Source organism: Lactuca virosa, chromosome 5, assembly GCF_052849685.1.
Source record: "Lactuca virosa cultivar CGN04683 chromosome 5, Lactuca_virosa_CGN04683_v6, whole genome shotgun sequence".
NCBI classification, from domain to species: domain Eukaryota; kingdom Viridiplantae; phylum Streptophyta; class Magnoliopsida; order Asterales; family Asteraceae; genus Lactuca; species Lactuca virosa.
The window spans coordinates 94,190,752-94,206,438 of record NC_136430.1 but is presented as its reverse complement, the minus strand read 5'-3'; the positions used below and the strand labels follow the sequence as shown (position 1 = coordinate 94,206,438).

At 37.8% G+C, this 15,687-nt stretch overlaps 1 protein-coding gene and 1 non-coding gene across 2 annotated transcripts; both read right to left on the bottom strand.

The window, feature by feature from the left end:
• Nucleotides 1-521: 521 nt before the first annotated feature.
• LOC145117840 (small nucleolar RNA R71) lies at nucleotides 522-628 on the bottom strand. Its single transcript, XR_013712834.1, has one exon. It is a non-coding gene; the product is annotated as a small nucleolar RNA R71 (small nucleolar RNA).
• Nucleotides 629-11,629: 11,001 nt separating this feature from the next.
• Nucleotides 11,630-13,998, bottom strand: LOC145115242 (putative membrane protein At1g75140). Its single transcript, XM_079051492.1, has one exon. It carries the CDS (start codon nucleotides 13,730-13,732, stop codon nucleotides 11,783-11,785), a length of 1,950 nt encoding a protein of 649 aa, XP_078907618.1. The 5' UTR covers nucleotides 13,733-13,998; the 3' UTR covers nucleotides 11,630-11,782.
• Nucleotides 13,999-15,687: the final 1,689 nt, after the last annotated feature.

The window sequence follows — 15,687 nt, the reverse complement described above, 5'->3', positions numbered from 1 at the left end:
GAGTCGAGTTCCTCTTCAAAGAACAAAAACAAGGTTGAAAACTTAGATCAAATACCTATCCCAAACGAATCCGAATATGAATCCGAAGCCGAGTTTGGTACTTATACAAGTGAACCCGAAAACGAGCCAATAAACGAGATGACGAATATTGAAGAAATGTCCATGGGAGCTTACAAGAAGCGAATTAGAGATGATGTTGGTCCGGGATTAGTACAACCACCGATACCTACCGCTGCCACATTCGAGCTGAAAGGACATATCCTCACTGCACTTAAGGATATACCATTTTATGGGAAGGATCATGAGGATGCATTTAAGCATCTAGATGAGGTCAACGACATTGCTGACTACTTCAATGTCCCGAATGTCAATAGAGATACCATCTTACTAAGGATGCTACCATTCACTTTCAAAGGAGCTGCAAAAGACTGGTTGAAAGCACTTCCTCCTGGTACAATCACTACTTGGCTTAAATGCGTGAGCAATTTCTAGATCAGTTTTGCCCACCTTCCAAGATAGCTAAACTCAAGAAGGCAATAGCCAACTTTGAGCAACAACCGGGGGAGTCACTATACGAAGCTTGGGAGCGCTACAAGGGGTTGTTAAGGAATTGTCCTCAACATGATCTAAATGTTCAACAAGAGATGTCTATTTTCTACGATGGGGTCAATGTTATAACAAGACAACTCCTTGATTCTCAAGGGCCATTAACCAAGAAAAATCCAAGGGAGGTCAAGGAGTTAGTTGAAGAATTCACAAGACACTCTCGTGAGTACCACAACCTAAGACAAGATGGAGCAAAAGGCAGTGGGGGTGCACATTCTGAAGAGATGGCTGCTATGATGGCGATGCTCAATACTATGGACCGGAGATTGACCCAAATGGATCAATCAATTCATGCAATAAGAGTTGGATGTGAGAAATGTAGTGGGCCACACTTGACTAAGGATTGCCATTTGGATGATTATGGGAACAAGAAGGCTCAAGTTTGCTACTCAAGTGGGGACAAGTATGATGACGATTGGAGGAAGCCAAAGAAGGAGTGGCTGCCTTATGATGAGTACAAGAAACAGAAGGAGGAGAAATACAGGCAGACTGGTCGGGGTTTTTACCAAAAAGAGCAACCACCAGCTGAGAAGAAAGCTGATTTGGAGACTATGTTGGTTCGTTTCATGGAAGCTTCAGAGAAGAGACATGATGATACTGATACAACATTGAAGGATCAAAGAACAATGCTGAAAGAACCGCAGACCTTGATGAAAAATCATCAAGCCATGATGATTGACCAGCAAAACTCACTGAGAAATCAGCAAGCCTCCATCAATAACCTTGAAGCTCAACTTGGCCAACTTACAACTTTGGTAAATAAAAAGCTATTTCCTTAAATTCTTGAAAAGAAGACTCAATCATATGTTATGGCGATTGATACTGAAGAGGAAGCAATCTCTGAGTTTTTAGAAGCCCTAGAAGTGGAGCCAAAGCCATTCGGACCAAAGCCAAAGAAGACGAAGCTCGAAAACGAAAATGTTGCTGAAATACCAGACTCACGTCGTGAGCCCGCTATGCTCACGACGTGGGCCCGATCTAAACAGAAAAATTCAGATTCCGTTCCGGCTTACCGACCGCTGTTGCCGTTCCTGTCTCGAGCACATCTCAGTCCACTGGAAAGGGAACATCTGGAATTTATTAAGCAAATAAAGGGTATTCCTGTTAATACCCCTTTTATCGATTCTCTTTCAAAAATTCCAGAATACGCAAAGTCCTACAAGATCTTATGGATACTCATCAACAATTAAAGAAGAACTCTAAAGTAATTCGTAGTGAGCAAAGTTCAAGAGTGGTATTGGGAGACACCTAAGAAGAGGGGAGATCCTGGACGCCTCACTCTTCCTTGTGAGTTTGGTAACAACTTAAAGATTTATGCTTTAGCCGATTCTGGGACTAGCATAAATTTGATGCGTTATTCATTTTATCAGAAGTTGAATATTCAGAAGTTGAAGGCTACAAAAATGACTATTCACATGGCAAATCGTTCAGTGACACAATCCCGGGGCATTATGGAAGATATTCTCGTAAAAATTGGGAAATTCGTTTTTCCAATAGACTTTGTGGTTTTGGATATGAAAGAAGATCCCGATGTTCCGATTATTCTTGGTCGCCCATTACTTAATACTGCTGGAGCCTTGGTTGATATACGTGAATCCAAGCTCACCTTGAGAGTTGGAGATGAGAAGGAAATTTTTGGAATAAAAGATAGTTTTAAGGGGAGTGGTGTTCAAGAAGAGGTTTTCAATATAGATGAAAAAAGTGAACTTGAAGAATTAGAGAAACTCATGGAAGAAGAAATCAAAACAATTCGACAAGTTAAACGAACAAAACCAAGAGCATCTGTCCCATTTTTAGTTGAAGTCATTGCCTACACGAATCCAACTTCTTGGGTAAGTAAGGAAAGTGATGAAATATTGAGTGATGATGACAAAGACGAGGTAACTTCCAAGGAGACAAGTCCAATGGTGAAGGAAGAAAAGATTCCTATGGAGTTGAAGAATAAAGAGAACTTGAAGAATAAAAGGACCAAAAGGAAACTTGACATAGACGAGACAAAGGCTAAAAAGGAAAATTCAAAAAAGGCGTACATTCGACGTGTTCAAGCATACAAAAGGCGATGGAGGGAGCAGAAGATCCAGCTGGTGATGGACTCATCTGAAGATTCAACGTAGCGAGGCACGGAGTCCGGCTCACGACTCCATAAAAAAGAAGCGCTTCTCGGGAGGCAACCCGAGTTTGGTTTGAATTTTTCTTTCTTTTTAGTTTTTTTAGTTTTTAGTTTTTGAAGTAATCGATCGTATCATTCACTTTGTACAAAATCGGATATTAAGTGTGGGGTCAGTAGAATTTAGTGGTAATAAATTAGGTGGTTTAATTAATTAAAATTTAAAGTTTGAAGATCCAGACGAACTCACGACGTGAATCATTATGGTTCACGACGTGAGTCTAGTGTGACTTACGGACACCACTGTTAGGCCATTATATTACCCGACCCACTTAATCTTTAATCTAATGGCCCATTTGTACAACCCAAAACGGACTCACGACGTGAATGTTTGCAAAATTCACGACGTGAATAGTGAATAATTCGGGACCACAGAAAAGGCAGAAACTAGTTGACCTAAACACATTCTTTATTCCCAACGAAGTGAGAAGTTGCCTCTGGTCCCCCTTCTTCACGATTCGGCCGATTCCACCTTTTATTCTTCTTGTGCTTACATAATCCTCCAATTTAGGTAAATTAATCTTCTTTACATTGTTTATTGTTGACTTATTTACTAGATTTAAAGGTTAGGGTTTTCATTTCACTTGAATATCAAAATCGAGACCCTAAATAAGTAAAGTTTTTGCTGCATATGCCTGTAATGAGTTTGAAATTGCCCTAGGAATAAACCTTATTGACATTGTTGACCCGATTTGAGTTCTGCTCTGCCCGATTTTGACTTCTGATTACGAACTCACGTCGTGAACCCTTATGGTTTCACATCGTGAATCCTGGACACTTACAGTTTCAGATTCTGTTTAATATTAATCTTTTGGGATGTTTTTTTTGTTGGTTTTCTTTTATGTTTATTTTTGCAGTAATGGCTCCCAGAAGAGAAGTTCCGACAGGGGTGACACGTTTGCATCCATTCTACGTTTTCCCAACAACCATGCCATGAGAAATTTTACACGTTGCAATAATAGGCTAGGGTGGTTGTACAATAGGGAAATTGCTCTTGCCCCTACAATTAATTGGGCAAGATTAAGGGAGGTCGGAATCTTTGATCGGTTGTCTCCATTTCTCACGAAGATATTTTTGGGGAATGGATTTTCGTTCACGTGCAAGGGCTGGCTTAATTTATTTGGTATCCAAGAGAGGGTATATAATGAACTATGCATGGAATTTTTTTACAACTGTGGCATTCCATGAGAATGTCCAAGACCCTACGTTCCCGCAAGCCTTAGTTTTTAGACTCGGGGGTGAATATCGTAAATGCAGTTTGGTTGAATTTTCTTGGAGAATAGGGTTATACGAAACCCAGGAAGCTATGACTCCAGAATTTGTTATGTTTTTGAGAGAGGCAGCTCGAGGATATGAAAATGGGGCCTCGGGGCTTAAGTTTTGGAACAATATTGCATCCGGAATATTCAATTCCAGAGTGTCACCCGAGAGCAGCATAAGATCCCCCATTCACCGCTTGATACACCGATTCATCACTTTCTCCATCAATCATAGGCGCCATGGGGGATAAGGTCACGAAGCAAAATTTGTTTTTTTATGGTGCATCTTACAGCCGGGAGTGTGTTGTAATATTCCATATTTTATGGCTCGTTTCTTGGTTGATTCTGCTGCAAGTTCCCGCCCCGAGAGCCCTATTTGTGGGGGCCACTTCATCACTCGATTGGCCCGTTCTTATGGCTTAATCGTTCCCGAGATTACCCGCTCCTTAACTTGCATGGCGGGTAACGAGTTCACTATGGGATACTTGGAGACATTGAGGGTGGTTCGGAATTTTGGGTCTCATTGGGGCCTTGTACATACTGATGATGAGGGTGATGATGGAGAGCAGCCTAGTGGACAGCCTGAGCAACAACCACAACCAAGGCCTCTGAGGAGGAATGTGCGAGGACGAGGAGAGAGAGGACAGCCGGTACATCAACCTGCACCTTTTGGAGAAGCACAATTTGGAGGAGATATGGCGGGTTATTTTGATCAGCCGTCTTTGAGCACTAATTGGATTGGGGGTACGATGGAGAATATGGTTCGGCATTTCCAGGTTGAGCAACCACCACATTTGGGTCACTACCCCATTTGCCCAACGTGGAGCTCTTATCAACATTCGAGGGGCGATGGGGCTGGTACGAGTGGAGCACAGGATGAAGAAGATGACGATTGATTTCTTATCTATTTAGTTTTTATTTTATTTGGTTTAGTTTTTTTTTGTGGTTTTGAACTTGTATTGTGGTTTGTAAGACTTATAAGCTATTATGTTACTTTTATTTGTCCTTTGGTGGCTTTATTTCAGATTTGCTTTGGAGTCTCGGAAAAGAAGGTCGAGTCGAGAGCGTATGTGTTTAGTCAAGGGTTGTCTAGAGTCTAGAGTCTAGAGTCGCGAGTCGAGACCCACAATTGAAAATAAGTGTGGGGTGAGTCGAGAGAGAGGATGAATTTAGCCAAACGTCATAGAGATTCTGCATTTAGAAGTGTCATTATCCATTAAGATATTGGGGTGGCATGCCAAAATTATTAATAAGAATGGGCAGTTTTACTTTTCAGTCACCCAGACCTCACGTCGTGCGGCAATATTCATCACGTCGTGAGATGGGTTACGAGGTATACCAAAATACGCAGTTCAACGAATTCACGTCGTGAAACATATTACTCACGTCGTGAGTTTTTCATTTTCACCATATTGAAGCCTTTTCATTCCTATTCCTTACATGGATCACTACCATTTTATTTGGAGTTATTATGAAGACAATTATGGCTCGTTTCCCTTGCTGTACAATGTGGCGTATGCTTTCCCACATTAGTATTTACACCTTGGAGATTTGCATCCACCTTTCTTGAAGATTGAAGTTTCGATTCGTCGCTTGTTGGCTCATTTTTCATATTTAGCGAGTTCAAGTCCGAGTTCTTATTTAGAAGAGGTCCATATTCGAGATGCACATTTTATCCACGCTCTCATTTTCATGGAGTTCGATCACGCCACTGCTATCCCAGGGGAGTCTATTCCTTTTTCTCCCTTTTATTGCTTTTATTTAGTTTATGCATACAATGAGGGCATTGTATGTAATAAGTGTGGGGTAGGAGGTCGAAAAAGTAATTGCTTAGATTGCTAAAAGTAAATTGCTAGAATTGAGTAGAATTAAAAATTTGGACATAGATTTGAAATAATAATCTAAATAAAAATTCTAGTAATGATAATCTAAAAACTTAAGTTGCTAGTGTTGTGTGGGATGATCCAATGAGGGCTCAAATGTTTAGTTGAACCAATATACGTTATAGTGCATTTGTGGCCTCCTTTATTCTAGTGAAATCATGGGACAAAAACACAACCTCGCTTAGTTTGAGGGATGCAATATGTTTAGCAGCCTGTACTTGAAATGTATCCAGGAAAACTAATACCTTAACCAATAAAGGTTGAAGTTAAGCGCCCCTGCTTAAGCATGTAGGTTTTGAGTGGAAAAAGTGAGATATTTATAAAAAAAAAGAGAGAAATTACCAAAAAGTTAAAAAGTTGAAGAATTTTTGGAGCTATAGAAGTATCAAAGTTTGAAGATCAAAGATCAAAAATTCTGAAGAAAAATCAAAAGTTGAAGATACCAAAAATCACACAAAAAGGTGATGAATTCAAAGTACAAATTGAAGATCAAATGTCAAAGAAAGAAGAATTCAAGAGCTCCATTGTGGTATCTTAAAGTTGTAATTCTCTAGTTTATGTATGCTTGGGTGGCTTTACAAAAATACCTTGAGGTTAAAAAGATTTTCTGCGGATGGATTCGGAGGGATGCATAAAATAAGCATTGTTCAAAAGAAGTGGGCGAGTGTTTATGAGGATTGTGATTATTTAGAATTGAGGGGGGTTACTTAGGAAACATTTTAGACACAAATGCACGCGTTGAGGTCTTGGCATAATGGTTGAGTTTGAGTTGGATCGTTCTATGTGATGTTGGTGATAAAGGTTTAATTTAAAAATTATCAGATTTGCTTGAGGGCAAGCAAAGAATAAGTGTGGGGTATTTTGATATTGCCATATTTATACATATTTTTAGGCAATATTTAATTACATTTTTATTAATATTTTGGTTATTTGCATAGAATTATGGTACTTATAAGGATAAATTGTTATTAGCAGCCAAAGTAGAAGCATTTTCGAAGAAAGGGATCAAAATTGACAATACTTGGAACTTTAGAGACTTGAAGATTTAAAAGAAAAGAAACCCACGAAATTTGCTATACTCACGTCGTGAGATGTCTAGATTCACGACGTGAGTTGGAGTGTTCTGGAAGATATGCATCCGGATGAAAGAGTCATTGTCGAACACGTTTACCTCATACTCACGACGTGAGGCTTATCGGCTCACGACGTGAACTCGGCAAAATCAGAAATTATAAATACCTTAGTCCATTACGATTTTGGAGACTTTTGGTGGATAGAGGGCAGACCTAGAGACGATTTGGAGAGGAGAAGAAGTTCTGGAAAAGGTTTTTATCACCTAAGGAGAGAAAAGTACATCAAAAGTTTATTTGTTTGGTACATTTATTATGACTTCTATTATGATTTGTGTTTGTTTATCTGTTGCTATGAGCAGCTGAATCTAGCTACTCTTGTTTAGCTAGATGAAGCTTCTAACTTATGGTTTAGTTTACTGATAATGGATTTGTTGAGTTCGTAATTTGCTTGTGTTTGATTTGTACTACCTAGCATGTTAATATTTGTTTCTTTAGTTGCTTAAATTCATGTTCTGTGTAGCTTAGTGATTATTAAATTACATGAACTTGAAACCTAGTGATTTAGTGAACATTAAATTGCTAGAGCTAGGATCGACCAAAATCTTAGATAGTAATTGAAGTAAATAAATTTAGCTGTGCTAGAGAACATAAATTATGACCATAATTGTGTTTGCATAATCTTACATAGCATATTCATAATCATAACCGGTTCTTTGTTTGATTGTGTGTGACCATACATAGTTTTACATGAATTAGTTTAATATTTGTAAATTTAGACTTAAATTACTAATACCATAATAACCAACTTGATAATCCATAATTGTTAGCTAACCATAAAGAAGAAGTGGATTCGAACTAAACAAGAGTGTTTTTAATTATTGATTGAATTTGAGTTAAGTTAGTCTGATCTTGCAAAATCAGATAAAAACCATTCCTTTGTTAGTAATTAGGTTAATTTAGTAGTAGATAAATTAATAAGTCAAAACCGTTCCTTGTGATCGACACCCGACTTACCCAACTATTCTATAATTTTGACTAGGTACACTGCCTAGGTGCAATTTAGTTAGTAAGGTAGTTAGGTTATAAATATTAAAATTAGGTGTAGCTAATTGCACACATCAAAGACCCGGCAAGAACCGGTAGAACCGGCGGTCCGGTTCAATTCCTATTTTCCACCAAGTTCGGTTCCTGGTCCGGTTGCGGCCAGGCCGATTCGGATGCTCATCCCTAGTTTGTGCTTTAGAGCCCAAGGGTATAATGGTAAAAGGCGATGGTTCGGGCCTTTCATGAATTTAGGATTTACGTTCGGAATGTTTTAATGCGAATGAGAGTTGATAGAAGTGCAGGGCTTCTCGTTACCTTTCCGAGCATATAAAGAACGCCGAAAACGGATTAGGGGTACGGAAGTTATGACCGTTTGAAGTTATGAGGGTTTCGGTCTAAGCCAAGTATGCTGGACGTACAGGACGTACGTTGGGCGTAATTGGCTAGGATGATTGTGGAGGGCAGCCTTGTACGTTGGACGTACCAGGAGTATGCAGGGTGTACGCGATTCAGATGCAAACCCTAATTTAGGGTCTTAGACCCTATTTAAAGACCTTAACTCATTTCCAACCCTTCTTATCTTCAACCTTCGTCCCCTCTAACCCTAAATTCGAAACCATATCCCCCATTTGGAAAGATTTTGAGCCTTAGAGTGATTTTGGTGGATTTTTAGTGCATTTGGAAAAAGATGAAATCCATGGAGAAGTGTTAGTTGTCTTGAAGCTTAGAGATCCAGGCCTTGTTCATCTTGATCTAGCTTCTGGAGGTATAAAGTTTAATCTTGATGGATTTATCATATAGATCTAGTTTGGGTTATGATTTGTCATGTTTTTGTCTTATAGTTGTGGTTCTTGTGAGTAGAAGTTACTCCTTAACCTTTGAGCCTCATATTTGGTCTTTGTTGAGGTCATTAAGTCATAAAAATCGAATCTTGATGAGTATAATCCTTCCATGCCTGAGTTGGTGGTCTTTTGATGAAGTTTGAGACTTAGGGCTTTGGTTTGGACCCCATTAACCCATGTAAAGTCATAAAGCTAGGAACTTTATGACTTAAGACATCCCTTAGAGATTAGATATGAGTTTGGACATTTTGGTCTAAGCATTAAGTCCTTAAAGTGAGAAGTGGTCAGTAATGCATGGTTTCCCTGATTCCTCATTGTGACGGGTTGTACTCTAAGCTTCAACATGCAGTATGCGGGGCGTACTAATCTAGTACGCGAGGAGTACTCATGAGATGCTCTTTTTAGGCCTTTTGGGAATTGAGCCATGAGCTGTTGGGTCTGATATAGGAAGGGTAAAATGGTATTTTACCTATTAGAAAGATAGAAAATGAATTGGACCTTGTATTATGGGGAATTAACTTAATTATTGATTAGGGATAATTTAGTTGTGTTCAGTGTGAGGAACCCGGTAGCAACAACGCGTGTGTTTCAGTTATCTCGGATTGAGGTGAGTCTCCTCACTGTACCCGTGGGTCGAAGGCACCAATGTCAGCCCACTAGAATATGTTATATGCTAGTTGTCTGTGTGACTCTTGCATGATATGTTGGGCTAGAACTATTGTATAATGAGCTAGGCCCATTGTATGTTAGGTGGGGTCATGGATCAGGAAGGGTTAGGCCCAATATATGTTATGTAGGATGCTAGTTGTCTCTATGACTCTTGCATTGTATGTTGGGCTAGCCCCATTATACGAAGGGCTAGGACCATTATTGTGGGTTGGGCCCAATGTAAGGGCTAGGCCTAAATATATGTATGATATGTGATATTTTGGGAAACTCATTAAGCTTTGTGCTTACAGTTTTATGGTTACAGGTACTTTCGGTTCGAAAGGGAAGGGCTCGACTTGATCACATCGCATCCACCCATGTTTCCGCAACTTTATGATTTTGGGATTGTAATATGATAGCTAGTTTTACTCTGATATACTTTTGAATGATTGAAAAAGATAAATGGTGTTTATGGTTGAATTAAAATGGAATTTTTACCTTATAATTTTTGGAACGTTACAAAAGGAGTTGATTACTTTCAAAGCAATTTACTTTATAAGAGATCATATACATTTAAAACACTCTTTATAATATAATTTATGTCATGTATCCCAAAAATAAGAGAGAATGTCCATATGAACTCACATTAACATTAACAATAAGAGACCAGATAGTTGTCTAGTCTCAACTCTCAATCCACTTTCCAAGTTAATGTCCTTGTATCGTATATATTCATTATCAACATTACCCTTATTATCATTAAAGGATTCATTTACATTTCACACACGTAACAATTCACTTTATTTTTACTAAATCTCTTTATTTTATCAATCAAGTTTTAGACGTGTTTGGCAAAACTAATTGGTAGCGGACAGTTGTTAGCTAGAAGTTGTGTAAAATTGCATAAAAGGACAATTGTATAAAAATTATAATTATATAAATATATTTTTAAGAGTAATTCAAAAAATTGATTAAAAAAGCTCAATAGTTTTTTCTTAAGATTTGAAACTTTTTTAAAATTAAAAATTAAATGTATGTACTCCCAAACAAAGCTTTTTATTTATTAAGTTTTTTTTGTTAAAAATTAAAGTTATAAGCTTCCAAAATGCTTGTTATCAAACACGCCCTTAATTCTCATATCGATTTAATAACAATATTATTTTAATAAATTCTAACATCATTTCAAAATTGTTTCAGTAGCCACACATCTCATAAAGCTTTAAACTCCTTTTGGTAATTTTCTATTATTTACTAATTGACTGTATTTCTTTATTTTAGCAAAATGCTTCAAATCATAGTCATTATCAAATCCATTCCAATAGTTAAACATGCTTTCATAAAAATCTAAATAGTCATTTTCATTTTTTGACAATTTAGTCATTTTCTTGCATATTTGTGCTCAACTCCATGTTATATAGTCCAAACATGTACCCATAGTATGTTAAACAAGTATAAATGTTCATAAGACCTTTAAAACCAATTTCCATTTTGATACTTTTCGATGATCATGAACTTGAAAGTGGCAAAAGCTTGAATCAAGAACTTAATTTGGGAAAGTCAGACACTATGAATTGATTGTTAATGTGCCTGTGAATGTTATTTTTTTAATGTCGTGTGATACACAACGTTCATGATAAGAATGGAGATTTCTCTTCAAGTTTAGATGGTCGACTAAAAGCCTATGTTGGTTATGCATTCGATTCTTTTGATCTTATATTCATGGTACATTTGATGATAGACCATTCTTAGATGACGAAAATGATTTGAACAATGTTTTTTACGAAAAAAAAAAAAAAAAAAGATCCAAGACATAGTTAATGTCGTATTTTTTTTTTTTTATCGTTGACCAAACAACAACTGCAACGCCAAGAGCTGGAAAATCGATATCTAAAAGACAAAATTGTCATTTACATTATACCATAGAGACAAATTCCTGATATAAGACATCATTTGCAAAATAAATAAATAAATAATAACTAAAAGAAAAAACATTTATAGACCAATCCAAAGAAAATGGCATATCACAGAGACCATTAGAATACTGAAATGAGTTTACAAATTTTGTATTGCAAAATAATTTGGCAAACAACAATTATATGCTTTAAACTTATGAATATAACTTCTTTTTCCCGAAATAACCCATCAAATACAGAGTAATAATAAAATCATACATATTCCTTCTTAATTAACTTATTATCTCCAACTCCATATATAAAAAAAAAACCCGACCCGAATTTGCATTACCAAAAACAATCCATACTCAACTCCCATGATTATCCACAACTTGATTGTTTACAAACAAACCCTCTCTCCTTTTACCAAAACCACTACTTTCCATATTTGCCCCTCTATATTTCAACTCCGAACCTCTAAAATCCGGGTCAACAGACCCGGGTCGCGGATTCGGGTCAATAGAAGTCGGTCTAAACGAATTACCCCCGGGTCCCACATACCGCGTCGGCGACCCGTACCTTCGTGGCGGCCCTCTTATCCCCCCACCACCGCCATTGCCGCCACTACCACCACCACCACCGCCGCCGCCGCCTCTCAGATCCATCATATCATGATTTCGCGAAGTGGGGTCGCCAAAAGATCTCTCCCCGGGACCCGGCGGAGCTCCGTTTGTTGTAAACGGATCATCCGGGCCCCACGATGTCAAAGCTTCCTTTTTGTTAGCAAAGAAATGCCACGCCACGAATAGAAAAAGTATAAAAAATAAAACCGGTGTACTCCATAACATCGTGTTGAATTCACCTTTTGTAACGGGAAGATTCGATCGATACATCCCGATGTATCCACTTCCAAGGCTTAAAATCACAAGCTTATCATGATCACTTGCTATTAATGGAACAATTTCATCATTTCTACCATCTATTGATCTCCCAATTGCGCGATAATTCAAGAAGGATGCGATAATTTCATCGAGTCCAGCTGAAAACACGAGCCGGGGTAATCCCGCTCTCACGTAAAGTTGAGAAGAAACATTGTAAACAAAGACTTTTTCTTGACTAACGATGAGAAAATACCCTTTGATTGCTTCAAAAGATAAAGGTCCACGATCAACATCGAATTTCTTCTTTGATCTTACCCGACACTTGAAGTTCATGGAGTCGCCATATATTAACAGATGCACCAATTCACCTCCTGAAGTGAACCCGTATGCTTTTCCTCTATCGGAAGCATCAAAGACATAATTCAAAGCGTATGATCCGTTGAAACCTTCACATGGAGCTTCTCGAAGCTTCATGGTTCTTAAATCTAAAGAACCTGCACCGGTTTCTGTTAAGAACAAGAGTTTTTGCTTCAAGAAAGCAAGAGGTCGAGAACTGGGGACGATTGTCCCGATTACTGAACCTCCTTCTTTGAAAACCTTGATTGTTCCACCGATGTCTATGGCTACAGTGTATCTTGTTCGACCAACATGGTGGATTTCCATTATGCTTATGGCGGATCCGAGTTCTTGATCGAGTTTGTGAATGGTTTCTCTCTCGAGCAGATTTGATTCATCGCCAGTTGGGATTTCCCAAACTCTATGAACTAAGATGACACCATTTCCATGGCCTGTAACTACTATAGTCTCGTTTCTGAAAACGGAAAGGTAAGATAAGATAGCAGTAATGGGGGAATTCGTGAGTGTGTTGAATTGAAGCATAACTTCGCCATATCTAGTGAATACGTAGAAGTTTCCAAGGTCATCACCGACAGCGATATATTTGCTCAATCCTTCGAGGTCTTTAAATGGTAAAACATTGAGAGAAGTTGCTTTTGTATCGAGTTTCACAGCGGAAACGAATTGAAACCTTTCAGACCAGAATAAACTATGCTTAGTAACAGATACAGCACCCAATCTCTCAACCCTATTATCTCTCGCAGAAGTACTCTCATCAACGAAACTGTTTTCTTCATCGATTTTTTTCGAATCAGACCTAAGTTCTTCTTCGTGAATGAACTCGTCATTCGAACTCCTCCTAATTTCAGTAGGAGATTCGAGTACACGCGATTCCAATCTAGTTACCAATTCGGTAAGGCTTTTCACTAGCTCATCGAGCTTACCTAATTGGGATATGTGTTGATGCAATACGTTTACAATTTCTGTTGGATCGGACAAGTCCGAGGGGTTATCGGTATCCGTGGAAGTGGTGTTGGAAATGCTAAAAAGATGGAAGATCAAGAGTAAATAGATAGAGAAACACTTGCCTTTGTTACCCATGGAAGAAGACGAAATTAGTTCCGATTGCTACAAATCATTAACACATAGTTGTTGTGAGATTGCTGAATCTAAAGCAAGGTGTAAGAGAGATCGAAATCATAGTAATTTTAGCATTGGAAAATGGGTCTGAGAGGAGTTAGGAGTGGATTTAGGAATTTAGGGCATAAATTAGATTTTTCAGGGGAAGATAGAGAGGACTGAGGAGTGAGGAGAGAGGCTACTTCAGCGGCAGCCGCCCATGGGGCTGTTACCTGTGCAAAGTTTAATTATTTTTTATTTTGATTTAATTTAATTTTAAAGAGTATGCATTGAAACATTAAATAAAATTCAGATATAACTTGCTGAAAATAGAATGTACTAAATGGGTAACGATAAAATAAAATTAAACCATATTTTCTAGTAAAAAAATGGTTTTAAGCATTTTTTTTTATTTAACTATTTTCAACCTAAAATTATTTTTGTATTAAACTTGATTTAAAAATTAAAAATGATGCAAATAATGATATCGAAAAGCACTTCTAATTGTTGGTAAGACCATCAAGTATGGTCACTACATCAAGACATGTGGTTGATGCGACAATGTCACCTCATTATGAACATCCTATTGTGTTTTATTTAAAATCGTTTTCATAAAAACGACAACGGAATCAATAAAACTTGAATAATAATAAAATCATTTTATACCCACCAATGATCATTTTGCAATCCTGGAAATATTAAATCAATCATAGAAAGGAAAAGATTACAACATTTGAAGTCTTTGATTCACATTGGAGGTTGGAAGTTGATGAAGTGTGGCATAAGACTCAAAATAAAGGCTTTCTATATGTATCCACTAAGGTATGATAAATGATAAATCACTTCAAATGCTATTCTCCACTTGTATTTAGCACTTCTTAAGTCTAAAAGAACTTATCTCAAGTAAGCTTTAAAAGGAGAAGCAACCAAAGCACATAGTTCTATACAACATTTGCAAGAGAAAAGAGAGGGGATGAGCTCTCTAGCTCACGGATTTCATAGAGAAAATGGAGAAGAAAAGAAGTAGAAAAACTAGCCAATTTTAGTTTATTCCCTTCTTTATATACTCACACATATGTACTAATGGATCATATCTTCAATGAAGTCAAAGCATGGTCTCGTAAGAAGTATAACTTCAACAAAGTCAAAGCATGGTCGAGAAAACCGGAATTTTTTGTTAATTAGTTAGTAGGTGGAATTTTGAAAATTTTAAAATTTGATATCCCGACTTCGGGGGACTGTAAGTCATTGAATATGAAACCAAAAATGAAAGAATTATAGTCTAAAATCATGTACAAACTCTAAATGTAACGACCCAAAAACCAGTGCCAAAATTTTTCATTTAAAAACTATTAATTTTCATTCATTGATTGTATCAAAATCCATCATTCATTACAATATTCCAAAACATCAGAGTACAAAAACATCAAGTGCGGGAATCATGTGGGGAGGATGCTGTGCCATCACGTCGGGTCCTTCCGTTTGGAACTGGAAGTACCTGAAACCATAAACAAGAACTGTAAGCATAAAGTTTAGTTAGCTTCCCAAATTACCACATACAACATACATATCAAATAACAGCACGTGGCTGTGTCAGGTCCGTATCAACCCCCGGGTCCGTATCAACCCAAAATACAACATATAGCTGTGTCGGGTCCGAATCAACCCCCGGGTTAGTATCAACCCCGAGTATGTAATGACTCTGAGCCCATATAGCTCAATGCATAAATCATACAAGCACAACAGACAGAATCATACGATAACATATAGTTCTACTCATGAAATATAGTGTGCCGGCCTTGGTGCCTTCGGCCCACTTAAGGTGGTAAGAAGACTCACCTCACAGACATACTAAAAGCTGAACTGACACGCTGCTCCGACACCTACACTACCGATCACCTTTACAATTAAAAACCACCAAAACTCAGACTACCATT